The sequence below is a fragment of the Dendrobium catenatum genome, unplaced genomic scaffold, assembly GCF_001605985.2.
Source record: "Dendrobium catenatum unplaced genomic scaffold, ASM160598v2 fragScaff_scaffold_1338, whole genome shotgun sequence".
Lineage (NCBI taxonomy): Eukaryota > Viridiplantae > Streptophyta > Magnoliopsida > Asparagales > Orchidaceae > Dendrobium > Dendrobium catenatum.
This window is the reverse complement of record NW_021319800.1, coordinates 1,729,139-1,750,331: the sequence shown is the minus strand read 5'-3', so window position 1 is coordinate 1,750,331 and position 21,193 is coordinate 1,729,139. Positions and strand designations below refer to the sequence as shown.

At 34.8% G+C, this 21,193-nt stretch overlaps 1 protein-coding gene across 4 annotated transcripts; it reads left to right on the top strand.

Moving 5' to 3' along the window:
* The first annotated feature begins 1,048 nt into the window (after positions 1–1,048).
* LOC110116464 (translation initiation factor eIF-2B subunit delta-like) lies at positions 1,049–20,902 on the top strand. Of its 4 annotated transcripts, XM_020850040.2 has the most exons (9): positions 1,049–1,682; positions 2,578–2,718; positions 6,839–6,979; positions 8,210–8,571; positions 12,609–13,353; positions 13,473–13,569; positions 13,658–13,712; positions 20,522–20,625; positions 20,735–20,902. In XM_020850040.2, the coding sequence occupies exons 1-8, from the start codon at positions 1,184–1,186 to the stop codon at positions 20,582–20,584; spliced, it is 2,103 nt and encodes a 700-aa protein (XP_020705699.1). In that variant the 5' UTR covers positions 1,049–1,183; the 3' UTR covers positions 20,585–20,625; positions 20,735–20,902. The 4 variants fall into 4 exon arrangements, with proteins under 4 accessions (XP_020705699.1, XP_020705692.1, XP_020705704.1 ...); XM_020850033.2 differs by having other exon boundaries at positions 20,522–20,902; XM_020850053.2 differs by having other exon boundaries at positions 1,545–1,682; positions 2,503–2,718; positions 20,522–20,902.
* Positions 20,903–21,193: the final 291 nt, after the last annotated feature.

Here is a 21,193-nt window from a genome sequence, read left to right as displayed (position 1 = left end):
AATTCGCGTCTGAGCGTTGTACGAATATTCAGCACATAAACAAAAAAGAGAATGAACACCAGAATTTTTACGTGGAAAACCCGGAAGAGGGAAAAAACCATGGGGTCACGCCCAGTTGAAATAATTCCACTAGTGTTTCTTTGAAGTACAAAGACCGATTCGTCTCACAAGTCAAGACGATCGGTTTACAATCAGCTTCTAACAAAGTTATAAAGTTTTGTGAAATCCCGACGTTTTCGAGAAATCCGGCAGAGTTCCGGCGTATTCAGGCGGCGGGAAGAGCTCCAGCGGTGGTCGAGGAGGAGATGATTCGCCCTTTCCCCTTTTTCTTCTTCTTCTCTCTCTTCTCACTTGAGTCCTCTTGTGAAGAATGAGGACTCTATTTATAGTTTTTCTGGAGTGGCATGGCTTGTAAATATGTGTGAGATCATGGGCAAATAGGGAGTGGTCGAATGGACGGCCGATATTGAACCCTTCAATCGTGCACCATTTGTTGGACATTTAAAGGCCTTAAGAGTGTCAGAATTCGGCTATCTTGGGCTCGTTGGATTGGTCTCGTCGAGCCGTTCGATTCAAGTATAAGCTCGTTAAAATCGAAGATCGTTTGGTAACTCAAATTGTGGTTTGAACCTTCCAACAACGCTTTGGGTCCTTGATTTGGATTTATTTGGGCTCGGGTTGGGTTGAATTTGGTGTCGTTGGGTTCGTATTTCTGAGACGCTCAGTTTGACTATAAGCTCACTGAAATCGGAGTTCGGGTGTTTCCGGATTTAATTTTTGAAGTTTTCGGGTTGAGTTTTTCCTCGAGATTTGTGCCCGATCAAGATTATTTCATGATGACGTATCATTTCTAATGAAAATAGCATACTTATTTCTTTAATTTCCTTAATTTCTATTATTACGTTTTCAAAAAAATTTAGATTAATATTGTGGAGGATTTCATGAAGAATTAATAAATGAATTTTATTTTTTTTAAACTAAAAATGAAGTTTTCTTATAAATAATAAATCAATATTTTATATATTTATTTATCAGATTCTTTTTGAAATCTCGGTTTTGATAACGACTCACGAGCACCGACTCCTCACCTGCCAAGCCCTAGATAGCCTTTTGTCGAATCCTCCACGGCCGAATCTTGGTGCAAAACTAGCCGTCACCCACCGAGCCAACACGCCGGATCACCATGGACTCGCGCCGTCTCCCGCGAACTGTTATCGACCCTAAGGTCCGCCTGGTAGGCTTCTTCACATCCGGTGATCCACCACCGGCACGCTTTAACCCCAACACCGCGGATGCTACTGCCGCCACCGCCGCCGCCATATCTTCCTCTTCACAGAATTCCGATATCAACCTCACCGGCAATTCCCTTTCCCCCGTCATGATCCCACCACTTCGTCGCATGTCGCCTCGCCGGTGCGATGAGATGCAGATGCCGATCGGGAGCTACAACCCGTCGGAATCCTTACTAGGGACGTCGCCCTCGAGAAGAGGAATTAATGGACCGGATTTTTCTGAGGTTGCAACCTCGGCGTGGCTTGGGATATCTGGGTCTATGAAGGCTGCGGCGTCATTCCCGGGAAGTAGCGGGGAAATGATGATGGTTGGGAAGAATGGCGGGAATGCTCTGGTTAAGAACATGGATACAACAGAATTGGCTGCAAAAACGGTTCCAGGGGTAACTGGTATGTGATAACAAGCATGCGTATTTTTGTTTGTTATTGTAGCTCATAGGTGTGACTTGAAGGACGTATTCGCAGGAGAGATCTCGGAAATTGTGATTTTGTTGGAGAATTTTTGGACTTTCTTTAATTATGGACGTAATGGCGTATTCTACAATTTCATGCTTGAGGGATTCCCTTTCCAAAACATCAATAATGTCATTGAAAGATTTGGTCTCCTTTACACAACTATACCTTTTTGTCCATTTCATACATAATGAAAAACTCATAATCGCTGAATGTTGAGCCATTCCTTAATCGCTGCCTCAATAAATACTTAATTGATGAATATATTCTTAATAAATATGCTTCTTTTTCCATCTCCTAGTTGAATTTTGAGCCATCCCTTTATCGCTTGCCCAATTCTGGAAGATGAAGTGGACTCGTCAGTGGTACTGTCTTTTTCGTGAAAGAGAGAAGGTGATGTAAATCCGAGGAATTACCAATGAAACTTGGGAAATTTGGGAAATTAGAAAAATAATGAGTAATCAAGCTGAAAAAAAGGAAGTAGGATTTTTTTAATAAGTTGGTTACTAACATATTGAATTCTATTTTTTTAATTATATTTTAGATTGATATTCTTAAATGAGCTGGCTCCTTAGCATAGAGGAGTAGTTCAAGCTCAGCTAATTGGCTCATTTAGCTGAGTTCACGAGCCATTTATCTACCTGAGCATGAGCAGACTCATTAGTTAGCTTTGCTTAGTTGCATCCTTATTCTAAAGTATGTGATTGAAGTAATTAGAGGGATTTAGCAATTTAGTATAAATATATGGGCATTGTAGGATTCATGTGCAGATGGAGAATCTTCCAATGAATATAGTTGATCCCAGATCTCTAATCAAAGGAACTACCTGCAGAGAAGGACGGTGGAACTCTTACTGATATGAAAAATGAAGGGGCTGGGACTGTTAGACATCAGAAACAGATGACCACTAGAGCTGAACGACGAGCCATTCAGGAAGCACAACGAGCCTCAAAGGCTGCAGCAATGATGGATGGTAATATTTTTGTTAACCATTTCAAGAGCATGCTTACAGATTATCCTAAAATGACAGCTGATAGCACAGTGTTTCTAATTAGCCATGAAATGCACACAAAAACACCACAAAAGTTTTTAACACCAGATACATCCACGGGCTTGCTTGCTTGCGAGAAATGATATATTGCTTACTCTCTTTTGCTAAATCTCATGCTATGCTTAGTTGCTTTTTTTTTTTACATTTTTTTTGTATTATTTTTGCGACTTCAAGTCCTTCATTTGCATGATTTGAGCTATTACACGCCTTCAAATTCCACAGCTGTTTATGTTATCATTGATACCTTTCATAACTAGCTGAGAATAGAGAAGTTACGGGACCTTTAGTTCATTTTCTGTGTAGATGGGAAAGGTTAATTAATGTCCCAAAATAAACTAGTTGCTTCTCCTGTATATGATTGACTGATTGTATGTTATTGCGTTGCTGATATTAATTCTAGCTGTAGGTTTTTGATATATATAAGATGTTGTGTATGGAACTTATTTTTTTACTGCTTTATGAGTAGGGTTTTAAGTGACTATTTGTCACAACATTGCAGCCACATTTATAGGTTGTCAAAACTAACCAATGCATTCACAGCTTTAAGCAGCCTTTTCATAGATAAAATTAGCCAATATTAACTAATGAGGCACATCAAACCATGTACAATTAGTAACTTGAATTTTCTATGCACCTTGTATTTTATTGCCAGGGATTATTCAATTTTACACGGTTGAGTCAAAATAGGCTTTGTTGTAAACATTTCACTTGGCCACAGATGGAGTGGGCTATGCAGATCAAAAGCTACCAAATGAGGCATATCAAACCATGTACAATTAGCAACTTAAATTTTCTATGCAGCTTGCATTTTATTACCAGGGATTATTCAATTTTACATGGTTGAGTCAAAATAGGCTTTGTTGTGAACATTTCACTTGGCCACACATGGAGTGGGCCATGCAGGTCAAATGCCGTTTATGTCGTAAGCTGGTGCTGCATTTTCGATCATTCCTTTGGTTTTGGGGTTACATTCAAGTAATTTTCTTTTATTCTTGTAGCAATTACATTCAAATAATTTTTTTCTCCCATCCATTTCTGCTTGCATGTTATGAATTGCTTTGGTCTGAAATAAGAAACAGGATTGGATTATCTTTTGGTTGTGTGAGGTCCAACAGCATTGGACCTAGGATGAACTCAGCTGACTAGTAGTTGGATTAAGTCTAGGTTGTGACAGCGTGTTGACACTATAAGCACGATTCCTCCACTATTTAAAAGATGATAGAGTTATGATCTGCTTTTAACTTGAGGAACATTAAGAATTTTAAGTGATAAGCTTGCTGTGAACGTTATAACTGTTACAGGATTTTCTTCCTTCAAATCACTATTATCCTATACAATGTTCTCAAACATGGTCATATTCTTAGGCCTTGCTTCGTAATGTATTGTGTTTCAAATACTATCAATAACCTCATTTTAAATTTCTTGAGAAACATAAAATTGAAATCCATAACTATCTTGCCCACCTCCGGTACTTAGAATAATTATGTAAATATAATAAAATGGTCATGCAAAAGGGATCAAATACACTAATTTTGCATAAGATTTATAAAAATAATCATATGCGAATCTATAAATATAAAGAGTCATGATAGTAATTTCAAATTTCAGCTAATCATGCTAATGAAATATTTGAGGCTAAGGATCATTTTTCATGTCTCTAAGTAGTGTCATTATGTGTAGATATCATTGTTAACCATAACTTCGGTAGAGAATACCTATTTAGCGAAACTAAGTTGTATAAGCTTGATCACAAAATTTGCTTATCACTTGATCCTCGTAACTAACCCAAGCTTCTTCTCATGCTATGTGAATCATATAATTTTAAGTATGAAAAACTAAGTATCTATCACAATATTATTGGGTATACACTTAAGATGGAATGTGTTGCAAAACCTGACTTCTATTTTTATTATGATACTAATTAAAATTTTGAAAATAGACATGATAAAGGGTCTATACATAAAAAATAGAGTCATATAAGATTTTTGAAGTATGGTCATGTAAAGACGTAAGCATACAAGTCTATGAATAAACTAGTAAGAACATTTATGCATACAAAATTTGTTAGCATAATCAAAATATGAATTAACTATATAAAATGTATGCTAGAAGCACACATCATATGTTCATAAAGATTGGATGATTTTTAAGAGAAGTATCTATTAGTTGAATATGTATGAAACTTAGGCTAATCCAAGGACCATAAATATTAGTAAGAAGGATGATAAAATGTTACCAAACATATTAGCTCATACCATGCCTTCTAAGTTTAGATTGACGCACATACCTTGAATATTTTCATCTTTGAACTTGCGTATTCTATACCTTATTGACATGTCTTCATTAGTCTTTCATGAAGACATACCTAACGTGAACTTTGGTACCTAAATAAGTTTAGGTCTACTAACATTTGTATCATGTCCACTAGAAACATGTGTCAATGGTGATCAACAAAAAATGTGCCTTTGAAATTCAAACATGTGATTATAAAGTAATGGTGTTGATGGATTTCTTAAATGCTCAAATATAGGAAACACATTTGAATTTATTATAATAATTATAATGCTTTTTGGGTGTCATATGCATAAAAGATTTAACAGTTTTACTATCATACTTCTTAAGAGAATGTGTCATACTTGATGTGCAACAAATATGCAACATCTTACAAGAAGCTGTAGTGCTAATAGTGGTAATAGATAAATTATTCACTCTAGTTTTTACACTAGCATTTTCATCTTCTAAAGAATTTAATTTTAATATTATGAATATCAATGACATAGCCACTAGTATTGGTAGAACAACAAGATGCGGAAGTGTTAGATAAAGATGCTTCAAGAAGTTGTAGTGCTAATAGAGGCAATAGATAAATTATTCATTATACTTTTTACACTAGCATTTTCATCTTCTAAAAACTTTAATTTTAAAATTATGTATATCGATGTCATAAACCATCAAGTTCACACTTCAAACTAGTAATCTCATTCCTAGGTTTTCATTTTTTTCAATTTCTAATAAACAACCTCATTTTGATTGATCATTCAGCTATTCCAAATTATGCATGTATGAAGATGAATCATTCCTAAGTCTATCATTCTCATCTACAAGCATGAAACATATGTCTATTTTTCACTTAAATCTGCAATGTCATGCTTGAGGGATTCATTTTTCAAAACATCAATAATATCATTGAAAGAATTGGTCTCCTTTACAAAAATATACTATTTTTTCATTTCATACTTAATAAATAACTCATAATCACTAAAATTTGAGCTATTCCTTAATTGTTGGCTCAATAAATATTTAATCGCTGAATAAGTACTAATAAGTATACTTCTTTTACCATTTACTGGTTGAATTTTAAGCCATCCCTTAATTGCTGGCTCAATTTGGAAGTTCAAGTGAACTTATTAGCCATAATGTTTTTTTATGAATGCGAGAAGGTGATGCAAATCCGGGGAATCGCATCAATGAAATTAGGGAAATTTGAAAAATTAGAGAAATTATGAGAATTCTAGCTGAAAAATAAATGACCTATAACAACGACTAGCTTTTATCCTACTGTGTGAGATCGACTACATAAATCTTTTTTTTTTCATTGTGTCCTACTAAGCTTCAAATTCTGATTTAAGTCTAATAAAATATGTTATTTTAAACTCTTTCTTACCAAATCTTTCTAGGCTGAAAAAGAGGAGGTAAATTTTTTTTAATAACTTGATAACTAATCTATTGAATTCTAATTTTTTAATTATATTTTAGATCGATATTTTTAAATGAGCTTGCTCTTTAGCCTAGAGGATTAGCTCAAAGCTTAGTTAATTGGCTCATTGGTTGAGTTCATCAACCATTTATATACCTGAGCTTGAGCAAGCTCATTAGTTAGCTTTGCTCAGTTAGATCCTTATTCTAAAGTTTGTGATTGAAGTAATGAGACGGATGTAGCAATTTAGTATAGATATATGGGCATTATAGGATTCATGTGCAGATGGAGAATCTTCCAGTGAATAGTTGATCCCAGTTCTCTAATCAAAGGAACTTCGTGCAGAGAAGGATGGTGGAACTCGTACTGATATTAAAAATGAAGGGGCTGGGACTGTTAGACATCAGAAACAGACGACCACTAAAGCTGAACGACGAGCCATTCAGGAAGCACAACGAGCCTCAAAGGCTGTAACAATGATGGATGGTAATATGTTTGTTAACCATTTCTAGAGCATGCTTACAGATTTTCCTCAAATGACTGCTGACAGTACAGTGTTCCTTATTGGCATGCAATGCACACTGAATCAAAAAATCTACCAATGCTTTTAACTAACAGATACATCCGCTCTGGCTTCCTTGCTTGTGAGAAGTGATATCTTGCTTACTATCTTTTTGCTAAAAATCATGCTATGCTTAGCTGTTCTTTGTTATAGTTTTGTGTGCATTATTTTATGCGACTTCAAATCCTTTATTTGCATGATTTGAATTTTTTCTTCTGCCTTTAAATTCCATAACTGTTTATGTTACCATCGATACCTTGCATTACTAGCTGAAAATAGAGAAGTTCGTAGACCTTTAGTTCATTTTCTGTGTAAATGAGAAGGGTTAATTAATGTCTCAGAAATAAATTAGTTTCTTTTCTTGTATATGATTGCATTTTATTGTGTTTCTGAGATTAATTCTAGCTGTAGGCTTTTAATCTAGATAAGATGTGGAGTTTGGAACTTATTTTTTTTTCTGCTTTGTTGGTAGGGTTTTAAGTGACCATATTTGACACTACATTGCAGCCACATTTATAGGTTGCCAAAACTAACCAATGCAATCACAGCTTTAAGCAGCCTTTATCAAGCTACCAAATGAGGCACATCAAACCATGTACGATTAGCAACTTGAATTTTCTATGCACCTTGCATTTTATTACCCGGGATTATTCAATTTTACATGGTAGATCAAAATAGGTCTTGTTGTAAAAATTTCACTTGGCCACAAATGGAGTAGACCATGCAGGTCAAATGCTGCTTAGATCCTAAGCTGGTGCTTCATTTTCTTTCATTTCTTCGGTTGTGGAGTTACATTCAAGTACTTTTCTGTAGAAAACATCAGTGACATAATTACCAATCTGTAAATTGCTTTTTCTGTGGAATAACGATTTAATAAGTTTTTTCCATGCTTCAAAAGTTTTGTCATCAGCACCACATTTGAATCTTAAAGGGCTTATTAGGGAAATGAAAGTTTCCATCCTATGCATATGAGTGAATTTTCAAACCTCAAACAAATTTAGAAGTTTGGCGTTAACATGCAGAGTTATGAATCTTTCCACTTATACACTTCAATTTCAACATTTTTATATGCTTATATTTGTTTGTAGTTTACAGCTGTGGATTTTTATCTTATCTCATATAATTAGTATATTCCCACATCTTGGTAATTATAGGTAAAGGAGGCAAGTCTATAGCTTCAACTGGAGGTGGAGCTCCTTCTATCTCAAACCAAGAGAAGGTTCTGAAACAATCTCAAAAGAAGGATGGGCCTCAGGAAACTGGTGCAACTTCTGAAAAGAAGGTTAGCCGCAACCCTGATAAAGACAGAAAAAAAGATATTCCTCAGCCTCGAATGCAGTTTGATGATAAGAATCGGGTTGAAAAGGCTAAAAGACGGGCAGTTGTTAATCAGTTTGAAGCTAGAAATAGAGTTGAGTTGTTCCGGCACTTGCCTCAGTATGAACATGGACCTCAGCTTCCATATCTTGAATCAAAGTTTTTTCACCTTGATAATATACATCCTTCGGTATACAAGGTATCACTTAATTCATCCTTCTTTTCTCGAACTATGCTGATATGCACTGTTTGCCGAATTTTGCTTTATCATATAGAAAGTGCATGCATTGTGGATGAAATTGTGCACGTGCCTTCCATACGATTTTGATTGTTCTTCTTAAAATCATCTTTATGAAGATCCAATCAACCCTGTAGATTATGCTATATATTTTATTTATGTTGCGAATAATTTGCTTTTTGTTCTGTTTTGACAAGCTTACCGAAGAGAGAATTACTAGTTATTATTACAACATAGGTGCTCAGGACTCATTTTTTGAACTGCAGTAAAATCATCCCTTGTTCCTTGATAATGACCATCGTCAGCCACAAAAGCATTAGCAGCTTTGCTGCTACTATTTGGCTTCACAACTTTTTCTGCAACGTCAAGAGTGTTAAAGTTTCATAATGTTTATTATGATAGTTATACGGCACCTCGAGAGGGGAGTAAATCAGATGTGTAACCAGTTCTTAGAAATTCTTTTAAAATTCTTCAATTAAATCCTACATAATATAAACAAATAAATCAAATACACACAAATACAAGTGTCGGTGAGTCTACTTAATTTGTTGTGCTAACACAAGTCTGAACAAGTTATAAACACAATATAAATGATATCACTCATTAATATTAACATGCAAACTTGTGAGCAGTTGATGTAGCTTACCGTTGTACAGAAGAAATATGGTAAGGTGTATGAATATTAGTGATCTATCTGTGAATAAATAAACAACTGAAATAAATAAGTGGGCATAATGATGATAGATATAATCCATCGTACATGCTAAGTTCCCTTAGCACATCAAACACTTAAGTACGCATTATCTGAGTGTACAAACAATAACGATGAAGACAGTAAAGACACAATGATAGGAATGTGTATCACAATGTAAAGCTTAATATGAGGATTATTCTACAACACTAGCATATTAGCATATAGCATTCCAAAACATCAAATAAACATAAAAGCATATAAACAAGGCAAGTTATACTCAAAGTAAATGAATTTAGCTTTAAATTGATAAGCATAATGATTTTTATATGGTTTGGAACTTAACTCTCTATGATTTAACTAATTTAGTCCTTATATCAAAGAAGCTCTCTCTCCTCAATTACGGAGTAACCAATACATGTTACTCTCCTACACTTGGTGAGGACAATCACAATCATCCATCCTCATGGGCTAGAAAAATCCAAAATTAAGATTACGTATTATTGCCTTTCTAAAATCTTTCAAAGTTTTAGTGATAATACTTTCTAAAATCTTTCAAAGTTTTAGTGGTTCGCATAACTAATACCAAAAACTAAAAATATTCAATCTCTACGAATATGATTGCAAAGTTCGCAAAAGCAAAACAAGAAATAAAGTAACTACAAGAGATTGATAGTATACTAGCATAACATTACTAAGAGTATACAATCTATATAAATAAGATTCCAAGATGCGCAAAAGCAAAATTATAAATGAACTAATTACAGTAGATTGAGATGGATGCTAGCATAATAGTGCAATTAAATGAACTTAGCCATACAAAATGGTCGCAAGAAACCTATGAGAATATAAACATCCAAAACATCACATAAACAAACTAACTACAAGGATTACTCTGCAACACTAGTATATGACCACATGTCTATCCAAAATATCATATAAACATAAAAGCATGTAAACCAAGTAATAGTGAAAGAAATGAATTTAGCTACAAAGAGATGGATGGACACATGATTTGTACATGGTTTGAATTCCAATCGATCTAGATTCATACTTAAGCACACCGTCCCTTCGTTTCCACTAATTCCTCCTACTGGAGAAGTCATCTATTTAGCATGAGTAGCCAGTACACAATACTCTCTTACATATGGTGAGCACAATTGTAATCACTTATCCTTCTCAGGCTAGGAAAACACAAAGCTAAGATTAAAAGTATAATATCATTTTAAAACCTTCAAAGGCTTTGGTGGTGTACAAGATCAAACCTAAAAGCCAAGAATATACAATCTCTACTGTCAAGATTGCAATATGTACAACACTAAATCAATAAACAAACTAATTTTAATAGATTGAGTGTGCGAGGTCATCAAAGGAAAACTTCAAGGTGATTTGCTTAGATGAACGTTTTGATTTTTCTTCAAATTCCTTCACAAAATGGATTCAACAGTTAAGTTATTTTCTTTAACATTTCATATATTTTCTTAGAGTTATTTTAAATCTTATTTATAGTTCTCGTTAATACAAAAATATTAACCTTAAATTCCTCTCTAAAATTCCAAAATTCACCAAGTTAATACTAGCCATTATGTATAGCAACCGGCAATTACTGGTGACTTTAGGGAAGAAGAGCTGCCCGTGAACCATGCAACAAAACCTCTCAAGGAGCTTTGACAAGTGCAATAAACTATCTTGTTAAGAAAATTGCTAATGATTCGTTTTAATAAAAATAAATGTTATGCTAATAAATACTTATAAATATTTAAGAATCATAAATAAAATAGAGAATTAATAATATGTTTTCGAGGCTGCTTGCGCTACTATTTTGAGACAATGGATGCTTTGTGTTAGGTTTGGGGCTCTTCTCAACAATGAGGCAGAGGTGAACAATGATATAGGAAATAATTAGATATCCTTATCTTTACTAAGGAGACTTTTCTATTCCATAAAAATGCAGTGTTCTCTAATTTGAATTTGTTCTAGTTGTGCACTTCTTTTTGTTTGCTAGTTGTGAAGTTGGATTAGGGGTGTAAGTGAGTAAAGCAGACTCCTGAGTTGACTTGAGCTTGGCTTCATAAATAGCTCATCAGCCAAGCTTAATTAGCTAACAAGTCAAGTTTGAGCCAGCCTTGACTTGACTCATTAGCTTGCGAGCCAACTCTTTTAAAAATATTACAATAAAATACACTTAAAGTCAGTGTTTTCAGACTCAAATCAGACTAGCTAGTTCAACCTGTTGAACCGAGAACCGATCAAGTAACTAGTCCATTCAAAATTAAGAAATGCTTTAGCATTGAACTAGTCAAAATCAGAGCAAATCGCCGATCTAACCAAATAAACAACGAACTTGTCTTAATTTTTTAAAATTGGCGGTTCAATTGAACCCTTTAAAAAATTTAAATTAATTTAATAAATTTATATAAAAATTTAAATAAATTATAAAACGTAGCAAATTAATTTAAATTATAGATATTTTATTTTATAATAAACATTAAATTTCTATAATAAGCATTACGTAAAAATACAAACTAAGTATTCTCACATGACCCCTCCACTCTATGTGAGTTCTTAACACAAATTTAAAATTGACGGAATTCAAATTTTCAAAAATTATTATTTTTGCATAAATTATATTTATTTGTAATCATGAATTTTTATTTTTGCTTAATTATTACATAATTACTATATCATTTATATATGGCCTAAATTATTGCATAATTCTATTTACATCATTATTACATCATTCGGGTTCACCCCCGATTCGAACTTGGTTGAACCATTGAACCTTGAACCTCTTCTTCTTTATGTTTTACGTCCGGTCCAATTTTCACAACCTTGCTTAAAATATATTAAAAATTAGGAGTTCAAGTATAATCTATTAAAAATTTTTAAAAAATATTTCTATCTTTTTTATATCAAGTGATTTTTTATTATTTATTTTCTAATTTATCTTTTTTTATAATTGTACTATAATAATTATTTAAATCATAATTATTTTTTCTTTTTTATTATAAACGAGCCGGCTCATGAGCAAGCTTGAACTTATGGAATTAAAATCTAGCTCGAGCTCGAACTCAATTAATCAAGCTCAATCTCAAGCTAGGTGTGACTCAAACTCGGCTCGACTCATTTACTCCCATAGGCTTGATCAAGTATAAAGAATGATCTCCTCTTCCATCCTTGGGCATGAAAGCTACTGGTCAACATCTGCTAAAGTCATCCATTTAATTTATCTTTAAACCATGATAAAATATTCTTCTTTCTTTATTGCTTTCACTACACCTTACATACTCTGTGTTCATCTCTCTAGGTTGGACTTAAGTATCTATCAGGGACCATTACTGGTGGGAATGCTCGATGTCAAGAAATGCTTCTGGCATTTCGTGAGGCAATTATAGATTACTCTACACCGCCAGAGAAAGTTCTTGTACGTGATTTGACCTCGAAAATTGGTAGTTATGTTTCATTTTTAATTGAGTGCAGGCCCCTTTCCGTTAGCATGGGAAATGCTATCAGGTTTTTGAAGAATAGGGTTGCAAAGTTACATCATAATGTGTCGGAATCTGAAGCAAAATCCCGTCTTATTTCGGATGTAGACCGTTTCATTAATGAGAAAATAATAGTTGCTGACCAGATTATAGTTCAACATGCTGTCACAAAAATTAGGGATGGTGATGTACTACTCATATATGGATATTCAACTGTTGTTGAAATGATATTACTACATGCACATGAGCAAGGAAAGCAGTTTCGTGTCATGGTAGTTGATTCTCGGCCAAAGCTTGAAGGAAAAATATTACTTCGTAAATTGGTTATGAAAGGTCTCAGCTGCACATACACGCACATAAATGCCATTTCGTACGTCATGCATGAAGTTAAATGTGTTTTTCTTGGGGCATCTGCAATATTGTCCAATGGAACTGTTTTTTCAAGAGTTGGAACAGCTTGTATTGCAATGGTCGCTCATGCATTTAGAGTTCCTGTTCTCATATGCTGCGAGGCATATAAGTTCCATGAAAGAGTGCAACTTGATTCAATATGCTCCAATGAACTTGGTATGCCTGAAATGCCACATATATATATATATATATATATTGATTGGTCTAGTCTAGTTAATTCTTTACTTAATTTTGTCAACTAAGCATTATTGTGAATTTATAATTCTAAAATATAGGTAACCCAGATGTAATCTCAAACGTTCCTGGGAAAGAAGATGTGAATCATCTGGCAAATTGGGCTGATCATAAGAATCTTCAGCTTTTGAATCTTTTGTAAGTGTGCAATTGTCTGGTTTTTCAAGAAGATGCCATTTTGATGTTTAGTTTTAGTGAACAAAAAATTTTCTCTGTTGTTTTACAGTTATGATGCAACTCCTTCTGACTATGTATCGATGATTGTGACAGAGCATGGAATGGTGAGTAATATCAGACCTTGATTTTTTATTTTTGTTATATTTTTTTGTGAATATTAAAAATATGATTTAAGAATTTATTATTCTTTATTAGCTAATGGATACTTATTTTAGGAATTTCATGGCTTACTAAACTTTTTAATACTATTTTGAAGACTAAAAAGATGCCAGATGAGTGGAGAATGAGTATGTTAATTCCTATTTTTAAGAATAAAGGTGATGCACAAGTTTGTGCGAATTATAGAGGTATTAAGTTAATGTGTCATACTTTAAAACTATGGGAGCGAGTTATGGAGCATAGGTTGCGGTGTGATACTAATGTTTCTCAAAATCAATTTGGATTCATGCCGGGTAGGTCGACTATGGAAGCCATACATTTATTAAGAGGTTTGATGGAGAAATATAGAGAAAATAAGGAGGATCTACATATGATATTTATTGATTTAGAAAAAGCATATGATAAAGTTCCAAGAGAAGTGCTATGGAGAGTTCTTGAAAAGAAAGGAGTCAATAATGCTTATATTCAAATCATTAAAGATATGTATGCAGGAGCTATTACTTGTGTTCAAACACAAGGTGGATTGACCAAGTATTTCCCTATTTCGGTTGGGTTACATCAAGGATCAGCCTTAAGCCCAAACCTTTTTGCTTTAGTCTTGGATGTTCTCACTAGACATTTGCAAGAGGATGTACCTTGGTGTATGCTTTTTGCTGATGATATTCTTCTTGTTGATAAGACTAGAGAGGGAGTTGAAGATAAACTTGAATTATGGAGGTCAACCTTAGAGTTTAAAGGTTTTCTCTTGAGTAGATCTAAAACGGAATATATGGAGTGTAATTTTAGTAGTAATAGACCTAGTGAGGGGATTGTGACTTTGGGCGATCAAGTCATTAATAAGAGTACACGTTTTAGATTTCTTGGATCTATTGTTCAGAGTGATGGTGAAATAGATGGGGATATTATCAGCAGAATTCAAGTTGGATGGTTGAAGTGGAGGAATGCATCGGGCTTGTTATGTGATAGCAATGTACCCCTCAAACTTAAGGGAAAATTCTATAAGATGTTAGTGAGGCCTGCAATGTTTTATGGTGCCGAATGTTGGCCATTAAAAGAGAAGCATAATACTAAGTTAAGTGTGGCAGAGATGAGGATGCTCAGGTGGATGAGTGGCTTTACCCTTAGAGATAGGATTCAAAATGAGCATATACGTGAAAAGGTTGGAGTAGCTCCAGTAGAAGATAAGATTAGAGAGAGTCGCCTTAGATGGTTTGGTCACATAAAACGGCGGCCTTGCGATGACCCGGTTAGGAGAGTAGAGGTATTAGATTTGACTTATGTTAAGAAAGGTAGGGGTATACCTAAAAAGACTTGGTTAGAAAATATTAGGAATGACCTTCTTTATTAGATTTAAACGAGAATTTGACTTTTAATAGGACACAATGGAGAAAAAGGATTCATGTAGCCGACCCCACGTAGTGGGATAAAGGCTTGATGTTGTTGTTGTTATTGTTGTTGTTGTAGCTAATGGATACTTATCATGATACCTTAATTTAAATGTTTTAGTAACCTAATAAACACGGTAAACAGATCATTATCTAGTATGCACTTGAATTGTGCTACTTGATTACAAATAATGAGCATCCATATGCTTTGGGAGTTCTGAGGGCACAAAATGATTTGAGATCATCATTGTGATTTTTCGGATGAGAGGGTCGTTTTGGAGCTATTGTTAAGTTTTTTTTAGTATAATATGAAGGTCTCAAGTTTGATTCATGGAATCAGTCTATTTATAAAATGCAGGGGCAATATTGCATGCATCAAATTCTTCCTAGAACTTGCACCGTGAACTCCCTTCACTTGGGTTTAAAGTCCCAGATGTATCTCAAAACTCAATTCAATTGAATTCAACCAAAACAACAAATGACGAAGTGATGTCACGCAAATTCAAAAATTCAATTCAAAATGCATTGCATGCTTGAAAAAAAATTTAACTCTCTCATTTCACAAAATGGACTATACCAACACATCCTAAGCCTAAAGTTAACAAGAAAGGAATCTCATCATTGATTAGATCAAACATCACCAGAAAATCGTCAACATATGTGAAATTATGCTAGTCTTATACTCGAAGCATATCAAATGAAAATCATTCAAATGTCATCCTCTTGGCAAAATGGATGATGCAGATGCATTCAAGGCTTTGAAATTATCAAAAGGGAAATTTCATGATCGATTCGATTGAGCATGACCAAAATGATTGACTACAAATGTGAGGTCATACAAATTTGATTTTAAATGCCTCAATTGCAATTAAAATAATTTAATTATTGCCCTTTTCATGGACTATACAGACATGTATGGAGCATAAAAAATGCTAAAAATTACGCTCATATTTGCTTGGATAGCAACACAAAAAAATTGAAAAAGTACCTATGTTGGAGGCGGTGATAGAGACAAATGTCGATTCACACATGATTCTATTGCTATTATTATTATTATTATTATTATTATTATTATCATTATTATTATTATTCTTACATGATTTATTTAATCAAATAACAAATCCCGTCAAAGCTCAAGCTCTCTACTGAATCCCTAAAGCTCAGATGTTGTGCATGTGATGTTGCGTCCTTCCTATTCATTTAGTTCGGCTGTTTAAAAAAAATGAAATCACAAAAATTTTTTAGACCTAAACCCTCGCTCATTCATTTGACTGTGTCATACTCTTTGACTTATCTCTTTAAACAAACCGCAAGCCCTAGCTCACCCGCTTTCTACCTACTTAGCCCACTCTTCCCTATCCCTAAGGTTTTACCTGATTTCCTATAGCCATAAAAAAGTCACAACAGGAGTTCGTAGGTCAAGGCATCAGTGGTACTAATGATCTGCTAAGGAGCAGAGGAGCTCGTGTGACCTCCAACTAACTAATCCATTGCCCATTTATCTTGCATACACACCACCCTATCTTAGTCGACGTGACCCCGTGACTCCAAGTAATCGACCATCATATCTTTCCCTTGACCTCAACTTAATTGATCCATATATTGATAGCCCAAATCGCCCAGTGCTCTCAAATAGGTCACCAGGTCCCTCTCGCCGAACTTCTCTCTCACTAAACCATACATGCCCGCATGCAAACCCATTAGAGATCTCATAACCTTCCTCTTACACGAGCTCGTGTCCTTCTGTTTCTGCTTCACATAGATGAGCGAGCAACCACACTTGCCATCGTTAATAAGCCTCCTTCCCAGTAGGGGTGTCAAAACTTGACCCTAACTAGAACCCGACCCGTATACGACCCGAAAATTCTAGGTTTGGGTCAACCTGTTTGCTATATGGGTCTGGTTCGGGTTCGAGATTCCGACCCATTTATAAAATTGGGTTGGATTCTGGTTGAATCGAAAACCCAAAATCAACATGAAATTACCCGGAGGCACCCGAATAATAGAGGGTCTTATCCCGAACCTGCATCCGGACTCTTGATTACGGACCCGCGTTCTTGCGCTGCCCCTCCGCACTACTTCATCTACCAGCGTCCATGTTATTCCAGTATCCCTCTTGTATCTATGGTGTTTGTGGATCGCTCGATTCTGCACTACTGCACCATGCTGGTCGCAAATTAGATGCAGCGCACCAACGCTCTATTCGATCCATCACGGTGAGGCTTTCGTGCACCCAAGCAATCCATGTGGGTTTTCATCACATATAGGCACGTCCAGTCATTGTAGCTGGTCAGATAATGACCAATCCTAATCATGGACAAATCCTCCGCCGCTATGGCAAAGCTCTGCCGATGATTTAATCCCGCTATTTTCCTTCTCATTATCTTCTTTTTCAATTCTCCTATCACTTCTCCAGCCAACCCTAGCTTTGGTTGAAGACGGCGAGGGACTGGAGGAGTTCACTGATGAGCTTCTTCTGAAACTATTGTCCTATCGAAAAGGGCTTGCCCATATCCACTTTCAGAGCTCAGCCCCTACTTCTGCCACCAACAGACGCCATCACTGCCTCTTCCCCAAGACCATTGCATAGCTGGTTCGGTTTCCTTGTATGGCGTCACTCGCGTCCGGACTCTCAAAGTCTCGATCCTGGATTTTCATGATCCCGCCCTCGACAGCACGCCAGGGCTCCATCCAGGACTACACAACGCCAGCAAGCGACTCAACGAGCCCTAATTGCACCGCTCTCCACACGCAAAATTGGGTTCTTTGGTCGAGTTGAGTCAACCTGGTAACACGCGCGGGTCAGTTTCGGGACTTTTTGATCCGTTTGCAAAATTGGGTCGGGTTATAGTCAACCTGTTTGGACTTGAGTCAACTCGGGTTGGACCTGAACCCGACCCGTTGACCCATTTTGACTCCCCTAGTTCCCTATCAATCTTCTCCAACTCTGATGGCTATCACCAAACCAATTACTTTCTCCCTAGCTCTTCCATCTCTCTAATTCTAACCTTCTTTCCATCCCTTCCTCTCTCTCTTTCTCTCTCTCTTTCTCTTGGTTAACTATTCTCTCTCTAACCCACTCTCCATCTCTCTCTATATTTCTAATAGTTTCTCACTTTCTACCTCTTTACTCTCCTCTAACTCTCTTTGTCTCTCTCTCTCTCTATTTTCTTTCAGTTTCTCTTGTTCTCTAAAAGAAGAGTAAAAAAGGAAGAAAAAAAAGAGAATTAAAAAAAAAGAATAAAGACTTTCCCAAAAAAAAAAGAAGAGAGAAAAAACAAGAAGATTTTATTCCACTACATGGGTCGGTTACATGAATCATTTTTCTCGATTGTGTTCCATTATGAGTCAAATTCTCATTTAAGTATAATAAAAAAGTGATTTGTAATAATTTTTAATCATATTTTTTAGGTTTACTGCTACCTTCCTTAACATAGACCTTGTCTAATACATTTATTTTCATAAGAGCGTCATCGAAAGGCTGACATTTATGTGACCAAACCATCTAAGACAACTCTCTGTAATCTTATCTGTCACTACAGCTACTCCAACCTTCACGTATATACTCATTTTGCATTCTGTCTTATAGTGTAAAGTCACTCATCCACCTTAAAATCCTCTGCAACACTTAATTTTATGCTTTTCTTTTGATGTCTAACATTTTGCACCATAAAGCATTGCAAGTCTCACAATCATTTTATCAAATTTTCCTTTAAGTTTGAAAGATACTTTTCTATCACATAGCAGGCTCAATGCATTCCATTCCTTGAACCATCCAACTTGAATTCTACTAATAATATTCTCATCTATTTCACCATCCCTTTGAACAGTAGACCCGAGATGTCTAAAACATGTACTCTATATAATGACTTGTTCACCCAATGTCTTGACCTCTCCTCTGAATATATTACCATTAAAATTACACTATGCATTCGGTTTTAGATCTAGTCAAACGAAACCTTTAGACTTTAAGGTCGACCTTTATAATTCCTTTTTTTTTTCCTCCAACTCCCTCTCTAGTCTTATCAACAAGAAGAATATCAACTGCAAGAAGAATACACCAAGGTACATTCTCTTGCAAATTTCTGGTAAGAACACCCATGACTAAAGCAAAAATATATGGGCTTAAATCTGATCCTTGATTTAATCCAACTAAATCAGGAAAATACTCGGTCAAAGCACCTTGTGTTTGAACACAAGTGACAAGTCCTATGTGCTTATCTTTAATGACTTGAATATAAACATTATTAATTACTTTATTTTCTAGAATTCTTCATGCATTTCTCTGGGCCTTTATCATATGCTTTTTCTTAATTATTAAATATCATAGGTAGATCTTTTTACTCTTTATAAATCATCAAATTTCTTAATAAATATATAGCTTTCATAGTAGACTTATGTATCATAAATCCAAATTGATTGAGGAACATTAGTATCACGTTGTAATCCATGCTCAATTATCCTCTCCCATAATTTAACTGATAATTTAATTTGGGGGCCAAATTGGGCATTTTCTATTAGTCGGTGGACTATGTTGGGTTATAATGAAAGTTTGTGACTAAATTTGTCATTTATTAAAAGTCGGGGGATTATTTTGAATTTTTACTCATAACTAAATGTATTCTTGGCCCATCCTTGATTTTGAGTTCTGTTGAGGTATAATACTCCTTAAAATGTTACATTTATTAGGCTTTACAAGTAAAATTATCTAACAAAGCCTAACATGTATATTGTAAAATGAACCTATCCTATAGCCATAGAGAATACACATCAAGGCTGAATTCAAGTAGAGTTGCCTGTCGACTTAACCTGTGCTCATCGAGTCATGTAGATTAGATTCAGGTTTCATTTGGGATTGTTTTTTTATTATTATCTAAAACTGTTTTCTAGTACAAAAATATTTAATTCAAAAAAAAATTTGTATTAAAAAGCTGCTTTAGAAAGCTGTAAACAAGCTATCCCAAATGAAGCCTTAATAAATTGCTATGAAAACTTTGGTGTACAACACACACTAGACGGGATTTCATATAGCCAATGCAGATTAGCACGATCAACCGAATCTAATCTAGGCAGGATTTTGGTGTATAGAAGATACAAAAGAAAGATAGAAGAATAATCTGAGAAGATGATCTATCATCATACCTTTAATGTCATATAGTATACGGATGATATTAAAAACTATTTGATTGTCATGATCATTTTTCATCAAGAAACGCTTCCTTTAATGATGCTATGGCTGTTATAACCCTATAGCTGCAGCTGCTCTTATGACTCTCATCATATTCTTTTATCAAGTAAACTGTTGCTTCATGCGCTCGTCTTTCTTCTATCTTCCATAAAAATAAGAGAGCTTTTATACTAATTTTCAGGTTCCTCCAACCAGTGTGCCTGTTATTGTGCGAGAATATGGAAAGGATCAGTTCATATTTTGATAGCTTCCTTTCTGGCAGCAATACATTTTGCCTTGAAGATCGTATGTTAATTCCATAATATCACCTTTTTCTAGTATTTTTTCTCCCCCTTTGCTAGGAATAAATGGTTGATTTCAATCTCTAAAAGTTCCGGCAGCCTATATTTTACAGGGACTTTAACTAGTGTAGAGTGCAGCAGTTGGCCTCTCCAGGTATTTTTTTTTCTCTAGGATATGATTTTTTTTGCTCCACATAACTGTGTTGTGTAAGTGTAATTGTCTGAACAGAAATTTTGTTAATTTTCTCGGTGATCGATGCTATTTCTTTCTTTCCTCTAAATGTTTATGAAATTTTCAATTTATTTGTCCTTTGTGGAAATATTATGTGTTTTAACATTCATATAATTTAAATAATATGTTTTTTTTTCTCATAAGTTTAAAGTATATTAATTTTTTTTTAAATATAATTGAATTAGATCTTGCTTGCGTTTGACTTGTATATCAATCTCTTATATAGTTTTATTATAATTTTTTTTTTCAACTTTTTTTAGAACTAAAATTTTTTTCTTCAATTTTACTCAGTTATTTATGGAATGAATTGAACAATCAATGCATAATTTTAATAGATAAA